The 27,987-nt window shown below is 32.3% G+C and overlaps 1 protein-coding gene across 4 annotated transcripts in view; it reads left to right on the top strand.

Annotated features, from left to right (window-relative positions):
• The window catches only part of CNKSR2 (connector enhancer of kinase suppressor of Ras 2), a 370,581-nt gene that overhangs the window by 218,905 nt on the left and 123,689 nt on the right, over positions 1-27,987 (top strand). For 2 of the 4 annotated variants that reach the window (XM_077146890.1, XM_077146889.1), the window contains exons 9-11: positions 9,701-9,847; positions 20,136-20,269; positions 25,387-25,598. In XM_077146890.1, the coding sequence (XP_077003005.1) occupies positions 9,701-9,847; positions 20,136-20,269; positions 25,387-25,598 (493 nt within the window). The remainder of the gene's footprint in view (positions 1-9,700; positions 9,848-20,135; positions 20,270-25,386; positions 25,599-27,987) is intronic. The other 2 variants (XM_077146892.1, XM_077146891.1) reach the window with 1 other exon arrangement.

Below are 27,987 nucleotides of genomic sequence, written 5' to 3'. Positions count from 1 at the left end.
AGCTGTATTATTTTGTTTTTAAAAAAAATTGTTCATGCTTTTTGGGGGATTGAGGTTCTGTGTTATGATGAAAGATGCACCCCATAGCATTGCCTTTTACTATGATCTGATTGTCTTCCTCCTCCATTTCTCCCTAACGGGCTTTCAGACTCAGTCAAGTTTATGTTTTTGAGAAGTTAAAGGACATCGTAAATCATGATGAAATGAATATAAAATTGGCTTTGATTTAGTTTTCTGCAGCATATATGAATGTAAACCATGTCCCCCAAATAAACCTTTAGCCTTCAGAGACCAAATTTTCCATACTGTAAAGGATGAGGGGAAAGAGAGCTGTATGTTCAAGATGCTAAACTGGACCTACAGGTTTTGATTCTCTTGTCACCAAAGCAGAAATACCAGCAATTCAAAGGCCACAGTTAATTTAAGTGATAGATTGCATGAGATAGTTCAAGTAACAGGATATGGTTACTACTTTTGGTGAAAACTATTTTGTTCTTCCTGTGAGCTTCCTTTTGAGCAATGAAGGAATTCTAATTTATCCCAAAGAACTTCCTACTCAGGGAAAAAACTGCAAGAAGTGGTGTTCAATAAGTGGAGGGGAAAAAAAAGTACTAGCTTCTTGTAGTGCTCAAGTGGGCTCTCTCTTGGACTCCCTGTCTATCTGTAGCAGTGAGAAAGTATGTTCTATTAGTGCTTTCTCTTTATATACATTATATCCTTAGCTAGAATTTCATATTCAAAATCACCTGCCAGAAAGACTTTAATGGATTTTGTATATATATTTCTGTAGTAATATATATAAATATGGATATAATTGATTCCATATTTGCAAATTCAGCTACCTGCTAAACTTTGTAATCCCCAAAGCAATACTCACAGCACTTTCACAGTCGTTCACAGACATGTGCAGACACACATGTTCCCAGTTGAGGTTGAACAAGGCCTTCTTGTTTCAGCTCCTGTAAACAAGCATCCTTTTCAGGGTATATTTAGTGCCATGTTTTTGTGCTTTTTGTTGATGATTTTGCTATTTAAGTGACCCCCAAGCATGATACTGAAGTGCTGTCTCATGTTACTAAGTAGGGCTGTGATGTACCTTATGAAGAAAATATGTGTTTTATATAAGCTCCATTGAGGCACAGGTGTGGTACTGTTGGCCATGAGTTCAATGTTAATGAATCAATGGTATATATTAAGTAAGGTGTTGTTAAACAGAAACACTGTGTTTCTGATCAGAAAGTTATGTATTGATCAGTTGATGAAAATGACATGACTGGAGGCTCACAGAACCTAACCCTGACCCTAAAAGCAATGGTTCAATATTCACTATTTCAGTATCTCAGCAACTTTATAAAACATAATGATCATAAATAGCAAGAATTGACTATCTACATATTATAAAAATGACTGTGGAATTCACCTGAAAATATTAAGTATTAAAGCAATATGTAAATTCAAATTGTGAGTGGCTCAATATGATCCAAGTTTGACAGTAAAACTAAGCCACATAAAAAGTAAATGCTTAATGTATACTTATTTCACTGGATAAGTGCTTTTTAAAGTTAAGGAGGATGTGAGATCAAGAGTAGCTGAATGAATAAATGACATAAAATTATGAGGTGTGGGCCACAGTGTCTCAGCAGGCAAGAATGCTCGCTTGCCATGCCGAAGGACCCAGGTTCGTTTCCTGGTGCCTGCCCATGTTAAAAAAAAAAAAAAAAAAAAAAATTATGAGGTGTTTCCCTAATGAAAATAAAATCTTTAATTCCCATATTCCTTAATTTCAGATATCTTCTCCTAAGACTAAACTAATCATGTTTATAAATGTATCAGTACTTAAGTTTTATTTAAAATAGCTAAACCTTGGAACATTTCTGAATACTCTGAATCATTTATTTAAATTACTTTATGCTAAGATTTAAAATCATTTTTTGCAAATAGTTCCTTAACAGAATGTATATACCCTTTAATTTAATTCCTTTATATTTGAAGCATGAGTAATTATTCCTGTTAAGTGAATAAATGATGGTAGAAGAACAAATCTCAACATCTCCAAATGTACTAGAGTTTAATATTGTAAGTCTTGTTGGTAATATTTTGTGGAATAGCAAATTTAGATGAAGGTGAAGTTTGTAGAATGGTACTCAAGATTTAGTAGTCTTAGGATCTTTGAAAGATATTTTATATCAAAATTCTTTACTTATAAAATATAACTGTGTGGGGGGCGGTGCAAGGGTAGTTCAGTGGTAGAATTCTTGCCTTCTATGCAGGAGACCCTGGTTTGTACTTCCCAAACAAACGAAAAACCAAACAAAAATTCAAGAAATGGTTCTGCAACAAGGAGATACTCACATGGAAAAAGAATAAAATGTGATCCCCGCCATACAGCATACAAAAAAATATATATGATTGTATGATATTTCCTCCACATCAGTTCTTTTTCTAAAGAAAGTTAGTCATTGGTATAAAATATTTAATTAGATAGTTTAATAACTTTTTAGTAATGCAAAAGAACAGAACACTATAATAAATATCTCAGCACCAAAAAATGGGGCAAAGACAGAAGTGTCATTAGCCAGAGCACGATGGGTTGTGGATTGAATTAACTCTTCTTCAGTCCTTTTAAAAAGAACAGAACATTTGAGTCTAGTGTGACTCAGATGTCCTCAATGTCCTTGACTCCTTAAGTCTCTCTGAAATTTCATTTGTGAATGGGTATCTTTTATACATTACAACCTCAGGGTACAGCCATGTGAAATGTTGATTATGAATCTCTTTCTCTTATGAAGGAAAACAACTTTTAAAATAGTCTAAGAAATATGCTATTTTCCTACCTGTGGGTATAGAAATAATGCTCTTGTAATTCTAAATGTAGCTGTGAAAAAGATAAAGAAGACTTGGATCTATTAACTTAAATTCTGTCCTTTATACTTACTTGTAACATTGGCTGCTTGCAGCCAAATACCTTATCTTTTCATATATATCTGTCAGTCAAATAATTCACCAGCTTCTCGTTTGGAAAACAGGTAGGCCAGGACACTTCCTAAAGGGGTAAGAGACAACTTCTTCCCTCTATGTACCAAGAGGAAAGGAAGCATTTCATCTCTTTAACACCAATTCCAAAGCCTCTTGTGTACCTAATCCAGGCAGCCGATGGTCTAGGACCTGCCCAATTATGTTACCATTCAGCCAGGAACATCTTCTGTCTCCTTCAGCCTTATCAAAACAATTACAAACCCCATGCACAAGAAAGCACAACCTCTGGTTTTTAACATTTGGGAAACCTAAGGGCATTCTTGAGAAATTTTAATCTGTTTTGTTGTATGTAAAATACATTTTGATGTACAAGTTGGGAATTATATATAAATTAGTAAGCAATATGGTTTGCCATTACTTGGAGACACTGATTTTGCTGCCATTGACTATCATGAAGATAATCATAGTTCAACATATGTGAAAAATATAACCATAGCTAATATCAGACATATTTTGTGTAACATACATATGGTAGTTTTAAAAGGTTCATTCCAGCCCATGACTTAACGTGAACAAAGTAATCTATTAAAATATTGAGAAAGAGAAACTTGAACAGTTTACAACCACTATAATATATTTTTCTTGGGAGGAAAAAAACCTTCTTAACAGTGTATAATGTGTATGACAACATAGAATCTTTCAATGACAAATAGGAACTTTGTGCACTGTTATAGTCCTTGTTGTAATCACATCACTATGACTTTAAGTCTGTGATATCCAAGATAGAAATACTTATTTTGTTTTCAAATGTTCATTTATAAGGAGAAAATTTATCTGGTAATTTGGAGTAATAATGTCTATTGTGGCCTTAGTATCAGGTATATTACATTTAGAGAAAACTGACTGCATCTTGGTTTTACACACAAAGCCAAACTTTCTTTGGAATTTCAGGGTACTTTTTTGTCTCTGAGACGTTTACATTCTCAAGTCACCATATTATCTATCTCATTAATCCATTAATATTTGTTTATTAACAAATATTGACTAAGTGTCTACTAATTATATGGAAACTTATTGATTGCAGGGTATGTCCAGATAAATAAGACTGTCTTAATTCTAAAAAAAAAACCAAACTTGAAATCCAGTTCTTATGAGGGTAGGTGAGAAGGAGAGGGTGATGAAAAATATAAACCTATAATATGAGGCAGTACATGAAAAATGCCACTAAAGAGATGCTAAGAGCACATGAGGAAAATCACGGTTTCAACTGTAACAAGAAGCTTTATGGCAGATAATGCATTTAAAAAGAACCTTTATGCATAGGTGAGATTTTATAGATGAAAGAAAAATTAACAAACAGAAGGCAGAGTGTTTTTGCAAAGACATAATCGAGGTAAAAAGCAGTGTTTTAAGGGGCACATATATTCACTACTCAACCAACTTTTTTTAATTATCCACTTTACAAGGCCTTTTATAATCATCTATCCACAATTTATTTCTCCTGCCTCATTAGTTCTTCCCTTGCTGGCTACTGAACTACTGAAAATTGCTGAAACTAATGATACTTTCCCACAGCTTTGTTTACCCCTGATCCTGCATACTTCCTTCACTTGCCCAACTCCTAAAGAACTCAGATTAGCACTACAGGAAACCTTCCCTGGACCCTCAAGATGAGAGTAGGTGCCCACTTTAGGGGCTCCCATGGCACATCATATTCTCCCAACTGAGGTACTTCTCTTACTGTATTACAAATGTTTATTCACCTGCTCATCTCTCCCCCACCCCTTTCATTATGTTCTTTAATGAGGCATAGACTAGGCAGCATTCACTGTTGTATCCTATAGTACATGGAATAAATAACACTTATTGATTTATGAGTTATAAAATCTAGTCTTAAAAATATTAAACACTGAAGGTATTCTAGACTTTGGTGAGTCACTACCTTCAAGGAACTCATCATCTAGTACAAGCTGTTCTCAGAATGTGGTCCCTGGACTAGTAATATCCTCTTAACTTGGGAACTTGTTTTAAAAAAAGAAAAGAAAGGTAAATTTTCAGACCCCACCCTAGACCCTCTAGATCAGAAACTGAGAGTAGGGCCCAGCAATATCTGTTTTAACAAGCTTTTCAGGTGATTTTGATGCATGCTAAAGTTTGAGAACTGCTGCATTAAAGAAAAGTAAGAGGAGACAAAGTTGTGGCCATTTGGACAGAAGACCTATTTGAGGAATTGGTTCTTTAGTTGAAACTTTGGAGAATATTCCAGTGTTTTTGAGGGAAAAACAGTTTTACCTAGTGGCACTATTTTGGAGCTGGGAAGAACTAGAAGCAGAAAGACTAATTAGGACTCTGTTTGAAAAAGCCTAGGTAGCAGGTACCTAAGGCAGAACTGAGGCCTTGAAAACAGGTGTTAGTTTTTAAAGACGCATATATGGATCAAACAGAGGGTGAACAGTTATGGATGACTCCAAACTCCAAAGAGAGGAAGACGAGCACCGTAGAATTGGGAACTTCGTGTGTGTGTGTGTGTGTGTGTGGATGAGGGCAAGGATATAGTTTGATTTTTAAAGTATGACATTCATTTGAGCTATCAATGGAATATTTAGGGAAAGAATAATGCTTTCTGTTATATAATAAAAAATACTTGAATGTGAATTTTGGCTTTTCTGCTTGCTATTTTTGTAATCTTGGCCACAAAACAATCTCTTTGCCCTTCAGTTTTTTAACTTGTAAAATGAGTTTAATAGTTTATGTCATTGGGCAGTTGTAAGAATGAAAACATAATTTAAAAGTTTTTAATACAGATATGAGTAATCTTATAGAGAACTGTAGGTGCCTGATTATTCAGTGGCTTTAGTATGGTTGAACTGAACCAAACAATTGGAAATACATGACTAGAGTTCTTGATAGTGAGCAAGAATGGTTGGAGAGATTTGGGAGTCATATGCAGAAAATTATTAGTGAAAGCTCAGGGAAGAGATTATTGTAAGGAGACAGCATTTAATATAAGAAAGGGGGTATAATATTACTATTACATCTTTACATGGTTTCTGATTCAATTCACACTTAATATTTTTAAATGCTATCCAGAAACTTAAGTCAGAAAGTGGAAAACTAATCTTGAAAAATGGCTAACATTCATTTATATGTTTTATCCATTTCGATGTGTGTGTTCTATTACATTTGGTTCCTAACATGGAGGGTCCCAACATTCTTGACGTTGTAACACACATACCTGCCTCATTTTATCATACCATCTACTTATATTCCCCTATAATCTTTCAGCCATGAGTGTCTCATTGACAGTTAAAGAGAAATAAATTAATTTCAAGAATTTACTACACATCATTATATGGCCATAGGTATGTTAGGATATCATAGAACCTGAACTACAAGTTTACCTGGAGCTCTAGGACCATGTAATATTTGCCCTTAATTAAAATATGTTACAACTCAATAAATGGGAACAATTGTAAATAATTCTGTATAGTAGAAAGAAAGTAATGAAGAAATAAGCTTTGTTAGAGAGTCTGAGAAAGGACAGGAGAAAAGGCCTATTCAAAAGAGAAAGGCATTGATCTGGTTACTTTTTATATGTATATAAGTACTAGATGAGACTGATGTAGTTAAAGCCTACCTATGTTATTGGGGAAAATGTTACATAGAGGGTGTGAATTAGCCAACTTCATCCCTATTCCGTAATTTCTACATGAAAATGATGTATCTATCGCCTGAAATCATTTATTGAATCAAAAATACTGTAGAACAAAAGGGGCTTTGATTGCATCTACCATTATACTATTTAGAAGGGGTGAAGATTCCTAGTATGTTTTTTTACATGTAAGTTTTATAATGACTAAGACTTTCTGAAAATATCTATGAACAAAGATATTACAGTTCTTGATTTATTGAGCACACCTAAGTAATAAATTTGTATTCTCTTGTGCAAATCATCTGAAAGTGTAGTGCATACAACAGATGTGATTCCCCCATCACCACTTTTTAGTGTTTTAAATAATGTTGCCTTTCTGTTTCTGTATTTTTGTGGAAATTCTCCATCTGTAACAAACAGTCCTGATTAGATAATTCATAAAACACATGATTTTCCAACTGAAATATTACTATTCATGGAGTAGGTCCTATTTTATTTGTCTTTAAAATCACTATATTTTATTGTTGTTTATAAAAGCAATTCATTATCAACAGTTCAGAAAATGAAGTATAAAGAAATTACATATTGCAGCTCCTATGTCCCTCTCAATGTAACCATCATTAACACTGTTGTATGCCTTTCTGTATTTTCTATATTTATGTATTTTTTTCTTACAAAAATAGAAATGAATTACATTTACTAGTTTGGAACGTACGTTTTTTCATACAATTTTTTACCCCTGACTAGTGGACATTTAAATACTGTACAGTTTTGGTCAGTTTAAACAATACTGTGACACATATGTATATGCTTTTATCCAGTCATTTCCTTATGGCATTGGAAGTATAACTTGGGAGTCAAAGACAGCTAACCTTTATGATTCTTGATGTATATTCGTTTGCTTTTTTAAAAAAATTGCTAGTATCATGTCACTTTTAGTGGAAGGACTAATTAAAATATAGTGAAATTATATACCCAAATTTTCTATCCTTAAACAGCATGGAGCTGAAAAATTAAAATCCAACCAAATTAACTGTATCATCAAAAAACAATTCTACTTTCTCATAGACAAGCAATTCTATGTTTTAGAACCGTTAACCTTGAAAAGAACATTTCATAAGTGTGTGAGGAAGGGTTGAATCAAATTGCACTGAACATTTTACTGGAAAACACCATCTAGCCTTGACAATCTTTACCTAGTCACAGTGATCATATCATAGAGTAAAATGGACAGAAATTATTGGATAGAAATCAATGTGTAATTGATTCTTGAGAATAGACATTCTAGAAGAAAGAGTTGACCATCACATTGCTTGCTTTAGTTAGCAATTATTTGAATAAATGAAATAAATGATAAAATTAGGTTATTATTCATAGTTATTTATAAACTCTGTGTAGTCAGTATGTTTCTCCCTCCATACTTATAACCTAAAAGTCTGCCTTCTTGTCTTTTTTTAGCAAGCAAAATGAACACATGGGTTTGAACTCACTTTGCTTCACCTCTTGGCTAGTAGAAATTGCTATAGAAATACTACTTAGCTATCACAGCAATCAGATAATAATCCCTACTTAAATAGAAAGGAAGACATCTGACCAATTCCATTACTGTAGTTGAGCCACATTAATGTGATTTAAAAAGAAAACTAACACCCTCTTTTTCATGTTAGGTGAATATCATAATGATCATTTTCATTCATATCTGAGATCCCTGAAGCTTTAAGCTTCACCTTGCTTCTTTTTTTTGTCCTCTCTCTTCATGAACACTCTAGCTATAATTGAGGTTATGTAGTTTAAATGAATGCTCCTTAAATATACCAAAGTTTCCCATTATCCTACAGTGGCTGTGTTCCAGATTATCTTTTCATCATAGTCTCTGGGGAGTTGTGCTTTTTTTAGTGGAAGTGTTCATTCTCTCCAGCTTAAGAAGTATATTCCAGACTAAAACAATGAATAGTAGACAAAAGGTGCCCATTCTTTTTTTTTTTTTAAATACCTAGGAAGAAACTCGATCATCTTTCAGACTGTTTGGTAAATCCTGATTGCAATCCAGGGTAAATTTTGACCCAGTATATTTATGTGACATGTCCTGGAAAAGTATAATCCATTAAAGTTGACTTTTCTCTCTTTTATATATATGAAATGTATTTTTAAACAAAACTTGGAATAATAGATATTTTAATATTTCTTTAAAGAATAGTTGTTAGGGTTTCAGTTACCTGATACTGCATCACTAGTCCTTAAAGAAAACAAATTAACAAAAATTATTCTGTGTTCAGAATTTTAAAAGAATAATGTGAAGTGATTGAACATGGTTAACAGTTGAGCCAGGTTTCAGGACATATATCCAGTACTTTGCTTTATTACACAATGTGTTTCAAGGTAATATTCAAATAGAATGGCTTCGTTAAATTTAGCATATTATGTTTTACCTTTATAGGGTCATTTGGAATTTATTTCCAGTACTTGCTGCATTTAAGTAGCATTACCTTGTCATTTTTTTTTTCTATTTTTATAGCATGGTAAAAGGTTTATTTTACTGAATCAGTCTTCTGTGCATCAGAATGTTGCCTTGGTATCAGCTATTGGTAACATAATGTCAGTCTAACTTAGGGACATTTGTACTACCACATATCTCTAAAAGATGGTGATGAGAAAGCATGTGGTGTAGTTTTTAAGCTCAGGGCATTGCCAAATCCTTGTTTCAGGCATGTGGATTTTTAAAATGTACTTGTGAACAGAGCTTGGATCTAGACCTGGCAGCTGAGCAGCATTAATGGTGACATGAAATTTTACATTCTAAATTACTCCATTGATAGGGATACTGTTTTAGCCTCTGCTTTGACATGGTTAATGTCCATTATGTTGTCTCTTATTGATATGGACTCTATGCAATAACTTGTTAAATGAATTCAAACATAAAATTTCTTTCTTGAATATATATCTCCTGAAAATTGATAGGATGGTACACCAATTATGTGATTTCTTTTTTTACTAATCTTATTAAAAGGGGGAGAACATTAAATCTTGAATACTGTACCTCAATTTTATTGTAATGATTTTGCTGGTTACCAGGTGGGGTGGCAGTTGAAAAATTTGGTGAATGCACTACGAGAGGACCCGAGTGGTGTTATCTTAACTTTGAAAAAGCGACCTCAGAGCATGCTTACCTCAGCACCAGCTTTACTGAAAAATATGAGATGGAAGCCCCTTGCTCTGCAGGTAATGAAGCTTAATCATAAGTCATACACCATCATTTTAGCCATAGATTATCTCAGTAATGCTTCTTTATTGTGCCTCATCTCAGCAGCATATGGATTAATCTTGTATGCTTTTGAACATTTGTTTCTGAAATGATCTCTTCACAGCTTATCCTAATAGGCTTAATTGTGATGAAACGTGAGACTTACCATAAATCCAAAATGACAAAGGACCCAGCCTTAATTTGTAAACATTTCAAGTATAATTCCAAAGAACCACAAGTTATTTCATGCCAAAATACAAATAAAAATGAAAATAAGAGGTTTCATTTTGTGATATAATCTTCTATTTTATAACTTGTATTTAGATACTCTAGAAACTAGATGATAGTTTATGATAATAATAGTAATTTATAGATAGTAGCAAAATCAAGTAGTAGTAGTAGTTAAAATGTACCTATTACATTCCTCCTGAATGATCATTCTTCTCTTTTCCACATTGTAAGGTGGCAAAAATAGGAAAGTTTCTGCAGTAGAATTTCTGCATTTTTCTTCAGCATAAGCATGAAATATCACTTTGACAAATCTCAACTCTGGATGTTGATTAAATTATATTCGTTAAGACACAGTTATCTAGAAAAGTGTAAAGCCACAATTCTGATTGATGAAATTCAAGGAAGTGATACATTTTCTTCCATTTCAAATTAGATCTTATCTTTAAACATATTATAGAAGAACTTTTTTTCCTTCAAAACCCTACATTTTAGAAATAGGAGATGGTTATTTTGTTCTAGAAAGTAGAATTTTTAAAATTTTGAATTGGCCATTGAAATAGAACATTGCTCATTGTTCACATAACAAAGAAAAACAATATATGAGAATTCTATTATTGTCAGTGCTATGTAAATTGTTAATAAGTTCTTTATTATATTAACCTTGTACCATTCATAGTTTTTTAATAAATAAGTTCTCTATTACACATGAAGAGCCTTTTAGATTATTATAATTTCTGATTGTTTAAAACTTTACTACTCATTGTCCTCAGAGTTAGCATTACATTTAAATCATATAAAAATATATGAAATGTTCCCACATTAAGGTTTTTTTTTTATTTCTTTTTGTTTTTTTTTTTTTTACAAGGGCAGGCACCGGGAATCGAACCCGGGTCCTCTGGCATGGCAGGTGAGCATTCTTGCCTGCTGAGCCACCGTGGCCCGCCCCACATTAAGGTTTTTAAAATTTTAATGTGAATCTTTCTAATTTTTCAAATGAATATATTTAAAGCTGTATTAATATATCCATATGTATTTGACTTACAGTATCTATTCAGCAAAGATTTTTGATGATCACTCAAGTTCAAAGGTCAATGTTTGGCTCATTAAGTCATAGATTAGCAAATCAGGCTTTCCCATCACATCATTTTATTTTCTCACTTCATTATAAGTTGCTTTGTTCTTCCACTCTGTAGTTTCCTACTGACATTTCTTTTCCAAAGATCCTTCTTCAAACTCAGAGGAGTGAGAACCCTGACTAAGCTGAAAAGGAGGCCATACTTTCAGCCATTAGTTTTTCTTAGTGTACTTATAGTTAAATTTAATAACGCCTCTCTAGTCTCTTATATTTCACATTGAACACCAAGAAAATCCAAGTTCCCTGTTGTGCCATGCACTCTGTTTACAGGAACATCTCCAGCAAAGTGAAAATTTGTTCCCCTTTTCCATTATTTTCTACAAGCACAACCTGAAGTGGAGAATTAATGTTATGATAGTATCCAGTTAAGAATGTATTTTACATGAAATGCTGAAATAATTGAATCACCAATATTTCTTTTTTGTTGCACATACATTGTGGGTGGGGGGCAGTTTCAAAGCTAGAAAGCACAGACTTTAGTCTAAAAATACTTCACATCATTCCTTACTCTATAATAGAATTTAAGATACTGTTTCTAGATCCATTCCTAAACACCATTCAGTTACTCTGTTTGTATTTGTAAATATATTTTTCTGAATGCTGAAATCTGAAAAACATAAACAACCTTTGCATAAGTGTTTATATGTATTGACACTTCTGTAAATTTCTTATTTTAACTGAATTCAATTCACCTAAAATGTATTGAACCAGTTCAATCATCTGTGGATAAGTAATACTATTAGAAAAAACAAAACTGCCTTCAACTCCTTTGAAAATTGCTTCATTGATTGATTCTCTACACAGCAGAAGGAAGAGTATTGGGTTTTTAAAGTACTTTCTAGTGATGCTAAAACAAGGTGTTAGGAGTAGGAGCAATGGATAAGTCCTCTAACATACCACACCACCACCACATCTTCTCACTGGAACCTATATTGAACTCCTGAATTTGAACCACTACAGATTGCTTTTTTGATCTTAAGGCTTCAACCTGTGCCAAAATGCAGAGACATCTTGAAGGACATTATCTGCTCAGAACTTTTATAGAATGTAGATTTTGATACAATTAAAGATGGACAAAACTTGAGGGTACCAGGATCTGGAGGTTGAAGATGGTGGCCTCCAAAGGAGGCAATGTCAGAAATAGTGGAATGAGAAGGTCTTGAAGACAGTTTCAGATTCTTTCATGACTTTGCCTAAGGCCACTTTTCCTTCCCAGTGCCTGAGAAAGGACCTTTGATGTGAAATATAGGTGCTTTATGTAGTAACAATCTTCTGTGTAGAAATTAACTAAAGTACCATTCTTACTGTATTCTTGCTTCTGCTGTCTGTACGAATATGCTGGAGCCAAAACGCCCATTAACTCACCTAAATATAAATCTTTGGTATTGAAACTGGAAGAGTTAAATTGTTTTTTTTTTTTTTTTTTTCGTAGTGTACCAAATGTCTACTAGGAATTATTTTAAATAGAGATATGAAAATAATCTATGGCATTTATTAAACTCAATATGTCTATTTCATCTTTTTCTTATATGCCAGGCTTAATTTATCTACTAGCATTTTCAGATAAAATACAGCAAAATTTGTGTAGTGTGGAGATAGAAACTAATATATGCCGCCAAAACAACACCAAAAACCCCAACTTTATCCGAACATAGGGAGTAATGATTTTTTTAAAGTTTTTAATTTGTATCTACAGAAATAAAACATAACCTTATCAAGTAGAATACTGTTAAAGAATACATGTTTAAATGAAAGTGAAGTTTTTTTCTAAAACTATTTTAAAAGATTGATTACCAATTTTAGTAAACTACAGTGATTAATTTTGATTTTCTTTCAAAACTCACTCATGAAATTATAGCCAAATAAACAAAAGCATACAATTCAACCTCATACTCACAGAACAATTTCATTAATACATTTAATCAAATATGGAAACTCTTTTGATAAAGTCCTGATTTCTCAAACATTTGCATTAGAAATATAGAACTTAAAAATACCTTAGGCAAATACTACAAGCAGATTTAATAATATCTGGAATTCTGTTGTCATTTGCACTCATTTATAAATAACACAAATATCTTACCTGAGATAGAATCTTTTACTCTAAGAAAGCAAACCAGGGATTCCCTGCTACCTGAGAGCTGTTCCTAAAAACATCTCCTTAGTGGCCCTCTCTGCTAATTTTCTGGATTTTGGTAAGCATGGTGAATGCTTATGGTCAGGTTCTTCCAAATCAATGAGAAAATCCCTTGGAACTGTGGATAAACCTCAAGGTATATTTTATATGTTTGTGGTTTAAAATTAGTGTGTGTAGATTGTGAGCATGAATGGGTCGTGTAATTTTCTTCTTATAAGAGATGTATATAGAATTAACTGGACACTGTCAAGAATGTTCCTTGAAATCATTTTTGAAAACATTGAAGAATCCAACCTTTTATTTTTTTGGTGAGAATACATCTCAGAAATGATCACTAAAATCAAATGCTGGAATTCAACATACTAATATAGGTATTATTCAAAGAATATTTATATAAAATAAGGTCTAGCTGTGTCTTTAGAAATATGTTCCTAAACTGTATTCTAGTCCATAAATCTCTTATTTATGCCATAGTTACTTATATGGTTTTGTGCTTTTAAATTCAAATTTTATTCCTTAGATGCCATTTTTACAGAGTATTCAAATAACTTTGAGCAGAAAAAGAAACGGAAAGCAAATAGAGCAGTCATTTTTGTCTATCAACTGGTGTAACAACTGGAAAACACTGATTATGTTACATTTCAAATACATACAGATGTGAATGGTTAAAGTCATTCTGTAAAAATTGAAAGACATAAGTAGTAATGGACTGTATTTCAATATCAAATTTCCAGGTCAATGTGACTGAAAACACTATTAGTGACAGAAAGCTTATATGTTACTGAGAATTTTGTTTTAAAAACATGCTTTGAAAAAGAAGAAAACTAATATTAGGTATGATACTAGAGAAGAAAATCAGTTTTTTCCCATAAATATAACTATGCTTATTGGAAGACAGAAACAATTATATGGTTAACATGCTCAAATTAGTAAATAGCTGCAGGCAATCATCACAACTAATTTCAGATCACCAATGTTTAAACCTATTAATTTAAGGATCTATGCCACCTTTGTGTCTTTCAGCCAAAAGCTTTCAAAATGTTAATAATGACTACAAATAATTATCTATAATGCAAGTTACCCATTGTTTCTTTAGTTACTATGCCAAAAATTATGTTTACTGTAATTTGAAAAAAGTGGAATTGCAGTTTTACTGTCGTAGTTTTAACTATGTCCATAATACTAAAAAGCACAAGATTAAATACATGCATTAGCCTCAGTACACTGTAAGATTTGACAATTCAGTGGAAAAAGCCATTTTGTAGGGTGACTCAGAAGTCTGTTAGTTATATATTCATGTATGAACATATTTTATGCACATATATCTGTATTTTTAACTTATGCAGATATGATTTCCTGATCAAATCCATCAAAAATGTTTTTTAGTAATCTGGTAGGAAAGGAAGAAGTATGTACTCATAAAAGAAGAGCTAAACCTTTTATATTTATAAATTTGGATTCTAGAAAAAGTTATAAAACAATTGAGAATACAAGAATTTTGAATGCATGTGTTTACCATGCTTAAGTTCTTTTCAAATAATATAATGCTTAAGAAAAGCATAGCCAGGAAAAGGTACCCAATAATTTTCTACATTAGATCTAACAGTTTTTAAATGGTCAAGAAACTTACAAAATTCTATCCAACTTATTATTTCTTAGAGTCCAGAATGCATTTTCTCTGGGGCATTTGTTTAGATGATCAAGAAGAGAGTGCTAACATAAAACAATATTATGGTACTGATGTTGGGGATATTAATGAGAATTTTTTTTTTGAACCAAGTAAGAAGGTCTGGTGTTCATGTCCTGTGCTAGAATAATAGGTATTATGGAGTCTGTTTTTAATCCCCAGACTGAATAAAATGAATGACTATGTTTTGTACTTGATGTGATCATTTGTATTTCAGCGTATATTTTGCTTCAGAAGGCAAAGCAATCTCTGTGTGATCTTTACATTAGTGAATTTTAGAGCTAGCAACATAATGCATAATGCATTGTTTTAATCTTTAACGTTCGGGTTGTCTTTATGTCATTAGTTCCATTTACAACATTTTATAGCTCTGTCAAAGCTGGGTCACTTACCAGATGGAAGGACAACAAAAATGTGAACGTTTCAAGTAAAACCTCAATGTCAAAGTGATTTCTTTTCTCGTAGTTTTTAAGATCATAGGGGTTTCAAAGATACAGTGATACCTTCTAGCTGTGCTCAGTTACATTAGAGATATCAGAATTGAGGGCACAAGGAAAAGACCTGAGCCATCAGAGGATTTAAAGTGAGATGTCAGTGATTCCTTACAAAAGCTGAAAATTTTACTTTGCAATAATCAGAGTCTTCCGGTAACATTTAAACTAGATAAGTAGGATATGCTGAAGTCATTACTCATGATTCATTTGTGCTACAGTTTTAAAGTATTAAAATTATCCAGTTCACACTGTCTGGATATGAAAAATTTTTGTGCATGTTTTACCTTGTAGATTTCTGAGTCCTGCTAACAGCAGTATGTTATCATTAATCGATCTGAGACTATAAATATGTATTTTAAGAGATGCATATGATCATTTTATTTAGGATTTGGACATTTTAAGAGATGTATTCTAGTACCCCTAGAAATCTATCATAAAATTATTTTAGAAGAATGACAATAAATATGTAAATGAATGTTTATTCTATGTTGAAGACTCACTAAATCTGTGGGAAAAAAGCTTTATGTCACAAGGACCATTTAGATATGTAAAACAAATGTTATGATGAGATACTTCTCGAAATAAACGTCTTTGAATGGGACCCAAAACGGATCCATGCCATACTTGATTGTATACCTTAATGGATCAAATTTTACTGAAGCTTCATGCTTACTTGAGTAACAAAATGCAATCTTAAATTACCCTTGTGTTGATAGGTCCTAATTCTCTTTCCATACAAATTTTTCCATATAAGAGAATCAAAATGTCAAATTGGTAAAAGGAGAAGAATATTACCATTTATTTCTACTTTTTTTCTTAAATTGAAAGTTCTTTACAGTACAATGGTAACTGTTTTTCTTATACTTTATTATAAACGAAGATTAAAATTTTAGATATTTCTTTCTCAAGCTAAGGAATATCCCTATTAAGTTTTGAATTGAGCATTGAGAGTACTTCTCTTTTTTACTTAAATGTGTCATTTTGTGTGTGTTTTCATGCACTTAATTTGTTATTGGTGATAGGTGTATTTTTAATGCCAATTGTTACAGCTAGGAATTCTTCCTGATAATTTCAGCTATTAGAGTCCTTTATTCTGTGCTTTAGTCCAGTTTTCCCTATCTTTCTAATGATCTTTAATGCATTTTCATTCTTCTCATTTTTAATCTTGCATTCTTTCAACTGTTGTCCAAAGTTAGAAAATTTTATAAGGGATTATAATTTTAAACTATCACAAAGTTTTCTTTACTGCTAAGTAATTTTCATTTTCCCATGAAATTTCTACTTTAAGGTACTTTCTTTTTCCATTGCTTAATGTCTAATTTTTTAAAAAATGGGATTCTCAAAAAAATGTTGCTTTTTAATTTGGATTAGCTTGACAAAAGTAGTACAGTTAGCAGGCAAAACTAAATTTACTTATGATAAAGCGAACCTATATTATATATTTACTGTTTTTACTTGGCATAAACCATACTTATATGCCAGATGATCTACATGATAAACCAGTTGAAATATTTTCAATGATTAGCCAGTTAATAAAATAACTAGCCAGTTGAGTTTAAACAACGGGATTGTTTAAATTCTGTTTTTTTTTTTATAACTCACTGGCATTAATTACTTTTACAATTTTGTGCTACCACTACCATCTTCCAAAACTAAAACTTTCTCATCACCAAAACAGAAACTCTTTACCCTTTAAGCAATAACTCCCCTTTTGCCCCTGTCCTCCAGCCCCTGGTAACTTCTAATCTCCTTTCTGTCTTTATGAATTTGCTTAGACTGGATAGTTCATAAAGCGGAATCATGCAATATTTATCCTTATGTGTCTGGCTTATTTCACTAAGCATAATGTTTTCAAGAGTCATCCATGTTGTAGCATATATTAGAGTTTCATTCTTTTTATGACTGAATAGTATTCCACTGTATGGATATATATATATATATATATACACACACACACACACACACATTCTAATTCCTTTTTTCTCTGAAAGAAACAAGTTGTTTTTTTCCACCCAATTTAATTAATCAAACCAGCTAGTACAATCAAGCCTGTTATCTGTTTAAAAATATTTGAGTGTTTTTCTTCCACATATTTGCTAATTTAGCCAATTGTGTTAACTGATAACTTTTTTTTTTTTTCATGGGCAGGCACCGGGAATCAAACCCGGGTCCTCGGGCATGGCAGGCAAGCACTCTTACCTGCTGAGCCACCATGGCCCGCCCAACTGATAACTTTTATGGCAACTATTCTGAAAATAAAAACCTAGAGAAATAAAAATTTGAGAAATGTTAATAAGGCTAATATTTAAATTTCTTGGAAGGGGAAAGGCACTAATACCCTACGTAGGCAATCCTGGTAATGATTCAGGAGACTAAAATATTCTGTTGGTCCTTACCCCACACCCCAGGAGTATTTAAGATAAACTTGCTACTGCTTCTTCTTTTCATCCTTTGTGGTTTTTTGATTTTTGTGTTGGTTTTTTTTTGGTGAGGGGCTGAGAATAGGTATTAATCAAGGAAAATTATCTTTAGGTCTATAGATGGTAAAAGAGGATAAAATTTAAGTTAGATTATGTAAAAACACATTTTTTGAACTGTTTTTAAATTCACTTGTAGTATTAGGATTATCTTAAATAAGAGAGATATTAGAGCATTTTAAAAGCCTACTGAATATATTTTCTTTCACAGTACATCTGTTAAACAGTATTGTAATAATGTACTGTGTAATGTATGTTTTCTCTACTACATTCCTATTTTATGATGAAATTTTATCCACAATTCTTGTTTAATGTCATCTGTATTTAATATACTTATTTAACATATTTAATATATGTTTTGAATCTAAAGACTCTATCAGTCAAAGAACTGTGGAGGCTGGAAATGCTTCCTTAGAAAGAATACAGTTTTTTATTTCCTTGAGCTTCATGCTGTTTATCTGTACAGGTGACTCCTGGGGTTAGCTGTAAAATCTCAAGATATCCCATTGCCAAGAGTTTTATTGTCAAAAGACACACATAGTTTAGCTGGACACAATTCCAAAATCAGCATAGTTAAACATAATAGTCTTTACTGCATATTTTCATAATATCTTAAAATGTCACTATTAATATATAAAGCTTCTGACTTTTTCACATCATTTGAAATAGAATATTATAGAGTTCCAAAATAAATTATCACATTTTTCCCTTTTTTCTCTCTTTCTTTAATTTCTATTTCACATAGATTAAAACTTAACTGTCATTTTGGCAGGATGTGTGATTTCAAGCTATTTAAGGTGAGCTGTATACAAGAAAGGTCAAAACCCGTAAACTGAGTCATAAACTATGTAGCCTACCTCAGTGACCTACATTGTACTTTACATTGTATTTATGCTTGCCTTTATCTGTACAAAAATATCGTCACAATATAAAATAGTTGTAATAAGCCATTTTTGAGTGTCCAGCAATGTGTGTTAAAAGTAATAGAACTGTGAGTCTATATAGAAATGCTAAAAAATGTTTTTGTACTGGCTAAAATGGTAACATCTTGTCATGTGAAGATATAGTTCATTTTGTGATAATTATTTTTGTGTTTGCAATTGCACTAAAATTCTTATGTTTAATATGTTAACTGTATACATAGCTAATCAGCAAAATATGTAAGATAAACATGAAAACTTGTGAATAACCGTTTCACTTTAGGATAGTTCCTTGAACCACAAAATAATTTACAAATGTTGTGAAGCTTGAAATTGGGAGTGCTCTTAAGTTAATGCATCTGGATGTATTGCTTAAGACGGTGTGCACATTATCTTAATTTTTTTAAATTTCCTATTTAATATTTAAATATAGTCATGAAAATGTGCTCTATAGATATGCAACTAAAATTTACTATAAACAATGACAAATATGTGTGACTATGAAAGGTAAAATGATTGTGGCATGTTTATCACCATACTTTTGAAAATGTACCATAAAATGGCTTTAAGAAGACTATTAGCTATGTTTATATTTATGGAAAAAGGATGTTTTTCTAGAAAATACTCTCAATAGGCTTGTCATATTCCGTTATTGTAACATTTCTGAGAATCTGCAACATTCTATTGACTAGTAATATGGTTGGGGTTTTTTTGGGGAAAAGATCTGAAATCTTTTCCTCATATATCAATCAATCTAGTAAGCTAATTGTTTTGAGAGTTACTGTTTATTACCTTTTTTTCAAAAGCATTGGTGGGACTCTGATGAAGTAAACTTAATTTATGTTTTTTTTTTTTTTTTTTAGTAAATGTAATTTAAACAAGTTTCTGACTGAGATAAATCTACCCATTGTGAAACACTGCATGCTTTTAGTATCTTTTAAATAGCGTTTAGATGGTTATACCATAGAATAAGGTAAGTTGATAATCAAGAGGAAACCTCTAATATAGTATACAATTAGGTTTTAGAAATTCAAAGTAATATCCACATACTAAATAATATGTTTCTTAATTTCAGCCAAGTTCAAAAACTTTGCAGAAATAGATAATTTTAAAATGATAACCATGTGTCGTTGTTGTTGTTTTGTGTGTTGTGTGCGTATGTATTTTCTTTTTCATTTTAACCAGCCTCTTATACCTAGAAGTCCCACAAGCAGTGTTGCCACGCCTTCCAGCACCATCAGCACACCCACCAAGAGAGACAGTTCTGCCCTCCAGGATCTCTACATTCCCCCTCCTCCTGCAGAACCATATATTCCCAGGTATAAAACTAACCATAATGTTTTTCTAGGCAGATTTCTATCTAAATATTATTCTAACAGTATGTAAACTATGAAGTCAATTCTCAAGAGATACCATGAATATTTTATCTGTTAGGAATTCTGAACACATTCTGGAAAATCATTGCATTATTGAGACTATATTTTGGCTAGCAATAATATCAATGACCAATTTGTATAAAACACTTACTATGCAGTAAATATCTTATACCCATTATCTCATATTATAGGAAAGTAGTATTTAAAAATTAGGATTATTGTAACAAAGAATAAGTGAGGCTCTTTGTCTAAGAAGCCATCTCAGGTTACTTTAAAGCAGTTCATGCTTTTTTTAATAAATGGAAAGTTATAGATAATTTTTATGCCTTCTTAAATAAATGTGATAAGGGTGATATTTATTAAATGATGAGGGAATTTAGTTTTCTTCCTATTAAGGAAGTATTAACTTCTGTATCTGGAATTTTCCACATCATTAGTTGATTAATATTTCTTTCAGAAAGTAGAGTTTGCAGAGGATGAATTGCCTTAAAATCTATTTCTAGGTTTTTTGAGGCTGTATCTATATTTCATTTCCAGATTCCTGTTTAAAATTCCTGGCAGGTCTGGAAGAATACAGCTTTGTGTTATAATGCATTCTGTCCAAAAGCATTCTAATATCCAGCCTTGTAGGATACAAAAATGATGAAAAAGGGCCATCACTAGTTGGGGGTAATTAATACCAGTCACAGAGAATTTGATTCAACTTTAAGATAGTTGTACAGTCATTCCAAAACAATAATTTATAGTCCCTTCTGAAAGGTTTAGGAGGCGAAAGGTTGAGAAAGAAGGAAGGTAGACTGGGAAATTTAAAGTGGGCGGGTTTATTTCCGCGTTCCTGGGCTGAGCTCACGGAATCCAACGTCAGCACCTGGGTGATGGCGTGGGCGGTTTTTAAATTAGGGAGTCAGGTGACGTCCAGAAGGGGCGGTTCTCCGGAAGTCAGGTGTCCGGAAGGGACGGCTCTAGAAGTCATGTTGGGAGGGGCGACACAGCCTCCACGGCTCCAGTTGCAGTGCCCTTCCCCGTTCCCCCAACCTAACACCTTCTTTTCAAGCATTGTACTTAATAGAAAATTTCTTCAATATATAAAATAACTGAAATATCTTATGTTTAATTAGCTTTCTTTGTTTTAGTATACCTCATGTTTCAGAAATTTTTATTCTGTTAGACATGATGGTACTGGCATTTTTTTTCAGGTGAAATTAATTTTAATATATTTAGATACTGGCATTTTAAGCTCTAAATGCTACATGGCAACATGGCATGTCTGCAAATACTGTGTTGTCATCTAGTAATAAAACTATAGCCAGTTGTATGAACATTTCAACTCTTTCTTTTGAGAATAAATTTTGCAGCGGGAAGAAAATATTATTTATTAAACTGGTTTTTCATAAATCTTTCAAATACGTAATTTCTAATCTTGTGTTCACTTTACAATCAAATGTACAAATTCATCAAATACCCTAGTAAAACACGAGTTGCTCATTTTAATGCTATTAAAACAGTGTCAGACTTTCTGCATAATCATGTATAAAGAGCAGTAAAATATGTGTGCTCCAAGTAAGAATTGACCCTTTCTTGGTTTTTCATTTTAATTGGAAAGATTATTTCAATGCCGGTGATTAAGAGGCCTTACTTATCAAAGGCTATGTATGTGTACAGATAAACAGCAAAAGATTATGTTTGTCAAGTCTCTCCAACTTTTTATATTATTTCCTTTTCTCATGGGTGGGGAAGAGCTTGTTATAAAGAAAATATTTTCTTGACAAAGTTTTTAAATACACTTACAAAGACAATAGAGTTAAATGATGCAACTCTATCCTCTGAGTGTGATGAAGATATGATTAAAGCAATGTATTCAAGTCAATAAAAAGCCTTAGCATGCTATTTAAAAATAATAGATAATGTGAGATTTTGAAACATCAGCATGTGGTTCTTGGTTTCTTGGTACTATTTGAAAGGGCCATACTTTTCAGCAAAACTCATAATTAGTGTTTACTAGCTCATTTAAATAATTAATTCTAGTTGGTCAATGTGTAGTTTAACAAAATATTCTAGATATGTATGAATCAAATTATTGGTTAACCAACCACACAATCTTTCAGTACAGCTCAGTCAGAATATTCCAAGCCTCAGAGTCCCTTTGTATCACAGCCTTAAACAAATTATCTGCATTTTCAGGGTTTGACTTGAAGTTATAGTTAAAAAACATTTTGTTCCTGCCATTCTTTTTATCGATACAGCTTTGGCATTCTTCCCCCGCACCCCATTTTCTCACTTTGAGGATGAATGTGGTTGACATGATTCAACTCTTCTGAACATCTTTTTTCCCCCACATTAATAAAAAGTATTTATCCAGTATAGGCATTTTGGTGATATGTGAACATATATAAATTGTATGTTTAATTTGGAATATAAACTAATAAAAGCTTTCTCACCTTAAAAAAAGCTAAAGTGGTAGAACTAGTCAAGTTAGGTAGAATTTTTCATATGATTACAGTTCTAATGCAGAAAACACTCATGTTTGTGAAATGAGTGAGGCTTGATTGGTATTTTATATCTTATGTCTATATACAGTTTCTGTTAATCATATAATATATTATTATACTTAACCAAATTTCTTTCTGTATGATACAAGTGAAGAGTTTATAGTTCTTTGTACAGTTAGGAAGTTTAACTACTAATTTCTCTTATTATTTCTAGTGTGTGCCATTAAATAATAAAGTCCACTAAAGCAGTGGTTTAACTTTTAATCTAGTCCCTTATATCCTTTCTAGAACAAAGGTGTAGACTTATTAGATGCATATATAAATGTATAGCATTAAGAAAAGTTTAAAAAGAAACACAAAAACAAATCTTTACAGAAGCTTGAATTAATACATTGAGTTCTTCACGGACTCATGATATGAGTACATACACACTACAAGTATTCATTCTTTCTTTTGGAAACGTTATTTTTTTGTGTGTAGTTTTCTTAATTCAACTTTATTTGAATGCATTCCTTACAGACATGTTTAATTATTCTGCCCTGTGGGTTGAAGGCCCTTCCTTCATATCATTGTAGAGTGAGTAATACTAGCTCTTCCACTTTTCTGCAATAAAGCGTGGCATATAAATAGAGAATAGTCTGTTAGCGATAGCTGAATTACTCTCTGATCTCAACTGCACTGACATTCATGTCACAGGCCTCAGAGAGAAGTGTACAAATTTATAGATAGACATAACCTTATTCCAATGCCATAAATTCTTTAGCTAATTGCGATGTCATTTTTTTTTTTTTTTATAGAGGGCGCACAGTAACAAAAAGTACCAGGGAATTTGTCCAAGAAAAGTTTATAGCTATCTGAATATAAAATTCTGCCTGGATTTTATATTTATTTTCTTCATGTTGCCTAAGAATTAGCTATGTAGTTATAATTTGGTAATAAATAATACTTTTTCCTTTAGAAAATAAAAGAGCAAATGTCAATGTAAATGGCAATTTCATCTTGTCATGAGTTAGGCAATTTGCTGATTCAGTCAGTCTTGAAAATATTGTATACTATTTTTTACTTATTTCAAATAGTAGGAATACAGTTCTTTACCTTTGGATAAGCCTAATCCAGACATTTGCATATAGATTTTTGCTTGGCTATGAATTTATTTTGGATTTGAAATTAATTTTCCAAGCCCATCACTATCTTTAAGGATTAATAGGATTTTATTGAAAATTTTATTCTCCCTATCTGTATCTTACAATAATTCAGTTTATTCTGTAGATTTAAGATTATAGCCTTAGCACTTAATATAAAATTAAGTTCTTTTCTGGCTTGATATCATTGCCTCATGGCACTGTTTTAGGGTAATCGGGAACAATGAAGGTGCTATTAAGCATTATAACTATTCCCGGGGCCTGCTCATGTAGAAAAAAAAGAATTATAGCTAATGATTGATGAGGAAAGAAACAGGTTACATTTACATTCACAGTCATGTTCTAGAAGGCAAGACTTTCTAACAAAAATTTCGTAGCTAGTCAGTGAAACAAGGTTCAATTTAGCCAATCTTAAATGGAATATTTCTACCAAAATACCACTTGTTATGGGCCACTCACCAATTACTACTTGTGAGTAATAGGTTTTAGGGATCCCCTAAATTATTGGAGATTTTTCTTTTTAGAATCATATAGAAGAAAAATAAACATGCCATCACCGTAAGCGCCATGATTAAATTCCATACTTTTGTAAGGGTTCTTCACCTGCTCGCCACAAGAACTGTTGCTGTTGTGTAATGAATTTCTGGGGCGGTGAGGTCGGGGGAGGTCCATGGGCCAGGAATCAAACCCGGGTCTCCAGCATGGCAGGGAAGCATTATACCACTGAATAACTCATGTACCCTATGTAATGAAATTTTGATATATACATTTAGAATGGGTTCTATGGAATATCTCTTTTTACTCTTAAACAATAGAGTTTGAGTACTGAGAGTGATTTTTTACAAAAAGGTTTATTTTAAATTAATAATATACTGTTTAAAACTCTTACAATACCCGTTTATATAGTGCTAATTTGTTTCTTAAGTCCACGTGTCCCCTTAGAGAGGTGATAGTTCTTAAACACCTCTTTGTTTCTAAACAGTGGAAATACTACAAAGAATCAGTTAGGTAAACTGACAGAAGAAAGCTATGTGATTAACATTGTTAACACTATATCTACTGTTTTGAACACTGAAACCAATTTATGTGCTAAGGTGATTTCCTTTGTGTGAATGACACTATACAGTAAAAAACAAAAAAAACAAAACATGGGCTTCAATAGGAATTAGAAGATTCAAGGCCCATTACTAACTCCATCATTTATTAGCTGTGTGATAGTTGGGTAAGTCATTTAACCTCTCTGAGCTTCAGCTTTTTTTCCTACTAAGTAGAAATAATTAAAAATTGCCTGATAATCCTCAAGGAAAGTTTGGAAAGATCAGAAAATATCTTGTATGGGAGGCAAATTATTATTTTTTAGACTCTCTCTTCCATTTTACCACTCTAACACTTTCCTAAATCTATCTCCTTTACTCTGCTCTTTCTTCAGGGATGAAAAAGGAAATCTTCCTTGTGAAGACCTCAGGGGACATATGGTCGGCAAGCCAGTGCATAAGGGATCTGAATCACCAAATTCATTTCTGGATCAGGAATATCGAAAGAGATTTAATATTGTTGAAGAAGATACTGTCTTATATTGCTATGAATATGAAAAAGGAAGATCTAGTAGTCAAGGAAGACGAGAAAGCACCCCAACTTATGGTAACTATAAGAGTTCTTCTCTTACGTTTCCTAAGACTATATGTCTGGCATGGGAATCTCAATTTCCTTTTGAGTTGTGAGAATTACTTGTTAGCTCTTGAATCTCTGTAATTGGTCTGAGTTACTTGTGTGCTTAAAGTGGATTGTCAACAATATGAGGCATGACATTAGAAGCAATATTCCAAGTGTAAGCAAGGACAGTAGTAGGTAATATTTTAGCATCACCTGTACTTTTTATATGTCGTATGTTCCAAAATTGAAATAATTCAAGGTTTTTTTCTTTATTTTTTGTTATTTTTAATGAATACTTATAGTTGACACAACTTCCTTAAAAGAAAAATGATCTCCTTATTTCTTAGGGATTTAAAAAATTCTTTAAATTAGATAGATATTTCTGTGGAAGATCTTACCTCAGTTTTTGTAATTCTTTTTAAGAAACTGTAAAATTATGTTGACACTTGAGTAGAAGAGCTGACATTTTAAAGAGAATTGAAATTTTATACTTAATGCAAAGATGAGCCTAGAGTTACCATGTACTTAGGATTTTTTGATCTTTGATTCCTGTTTTTTTATGCATGACTAAGAAGGCAACCCAGTCAGAAATACTTAAAATCAACATACTGTATCAGAAAGATTTGCAGATAAAGATGTATAAAGTTAAAGTAGTGAAGTTGATGGTCCTATCACAAGAATGTATGGATTTAATTGGAAGTCTGTACTCCTTCCTCCCTTTCTAATTTCAAACTGTCATTTTTAGTGAGGAGCTTATACTTTGGGAAGGGCAGGATACCTACAAATTAGTCTAGACTTGATCAGTGGGAGCTAAGCAGCAGGAAAATTTTTATTTTTGTTGTTTTTTATTTTTATTGTGGTACAAAATGTGCATATATATCATAAATTTCCTATGTTAATAACGTTTTGCAGGGGGAAAGTAGGAAATTTAAGTGCACATGTAAGAAGGCATGTGGGCACTCTTGTAGGAAAATAGAGGCAATAATATCATTTTTAACTGTACAACTCAGTGGTATTAATTACATTCACAATTTTATGCTACTATCACCACCATCCACTACCAAAACTGTTTCATTACCCAAAACAGAAACTTTTTACCCATTTAGCAATAACTCCCCATTTCCCTGTACCCTAGCTCTTGGTAACATCTAATCTATTTTGCAACTATGAATTATTGCTTATTCTAAATAATTCATGTAAGTGGAATCACACAGTATTTATCCTTTTGTGTCTGGCTTATTTCACTGGACATAATGATCTTCATGTTGCAGCATAAATCAGTACTTTCTTCTTTTTTATAGCTGAATAGTATTTTACCATATGAATATGTGACATTTTGTTTATCCATCTGTCACTTGGTGGACATTTGGAATTTTCCACCTTTTGGCAGTGCTGCTTTGCACATCATGTACAAGTTTTTATTGAATACCTGTTTTCAGTTCTTTGGGGCATATACCTAAGAGTAGGATTCTCAGGTCATACACTAATTTCTATATTTAACTTTTTAAGGAACACCCTCACAGTGTGTACAAGGGTTCTAATTTTCCTCCTCCTTGCCAATACTTTTGTTCTGTTTTTTTAATACTGGTCATCTTAGTGGGTGTGAATTAATATCATTGTGATTTGATTTTTGTTTTCCTTAATAGCTAGTGATATTGAGCATCTTTCCATATGCTTATTGGTCATTTGAATATCTTCTTTGAATAAATGTCTTCTCAAGTCTTTTGCCCATTTTTAATCAGGTTGTTTTGTTGAGTTGTAGGAGTTCTTTATATATTCTGGATATTAAACCCTTATTAACTATATGATGTGCAGTGCAGCTTTTTTCTCCCTTTGTGCAGGCTGTCTTTTTCACTTTCCTGATAATGTCCCTTTATGCACAAAATTTTATAATTTTAATAAAGTTCAATTTATCTAATTTTTCTTTTGTTTTTCATGTTTTTGGTATCATATCTAAGAAATCACTGCCAAATCCAAGAACATGGAGATTTTCCCCTACGTTGTTATCTTAGAGTTTTATGGTGTCAATTTTTATATTTAGGTCCTTGATCAATTTTGAGTTAATTTTTTCATATAGTATGAGGTAAGGTTTCATCTTCCTTTACCCAGCACCATTTGTCAAAGAGACTGTTCTTTCCCCATCTGATGTACTTGCCACTCTTGTCAAAAATCAATTGGCCATAAATGTGTGTTCTGGACTCTGAGTTCTATTCCATTGATCTAGATGTCTATTCTTTATGTCAGTGCCACGCTGCCTTGACTGTTGTAGCTTTGTGTTAAGTTTTGAAGTCAAGGACTATGAGACCTCCAAATTTATTCTTCTTTTTCAATATTGTTTCTGTTACTGGGGCCCTTTATGACTCCATATACATTTGAG

The sequence above is a fragment of the Tamandua tetradactyla genome, chromosome X (genome assembly GCF_023851605.1).
Source record: "Tamandua tetradactyla isolate mTamTet1 chromosome X, mTamTet1.pri, whole genome shotgun sequence".
In the NCBI taxonomy this organism is placed as follows: domain Eukaryota; kingdom Metazoa; phylum Chordata; class Mammalia; order Pilosa; family Myrmecophagidae; genus Tamandua; species Tamandua tetradactyla.
This window is presented reverse-complemented; position numbering and strand designations above follow the sequence as displayed.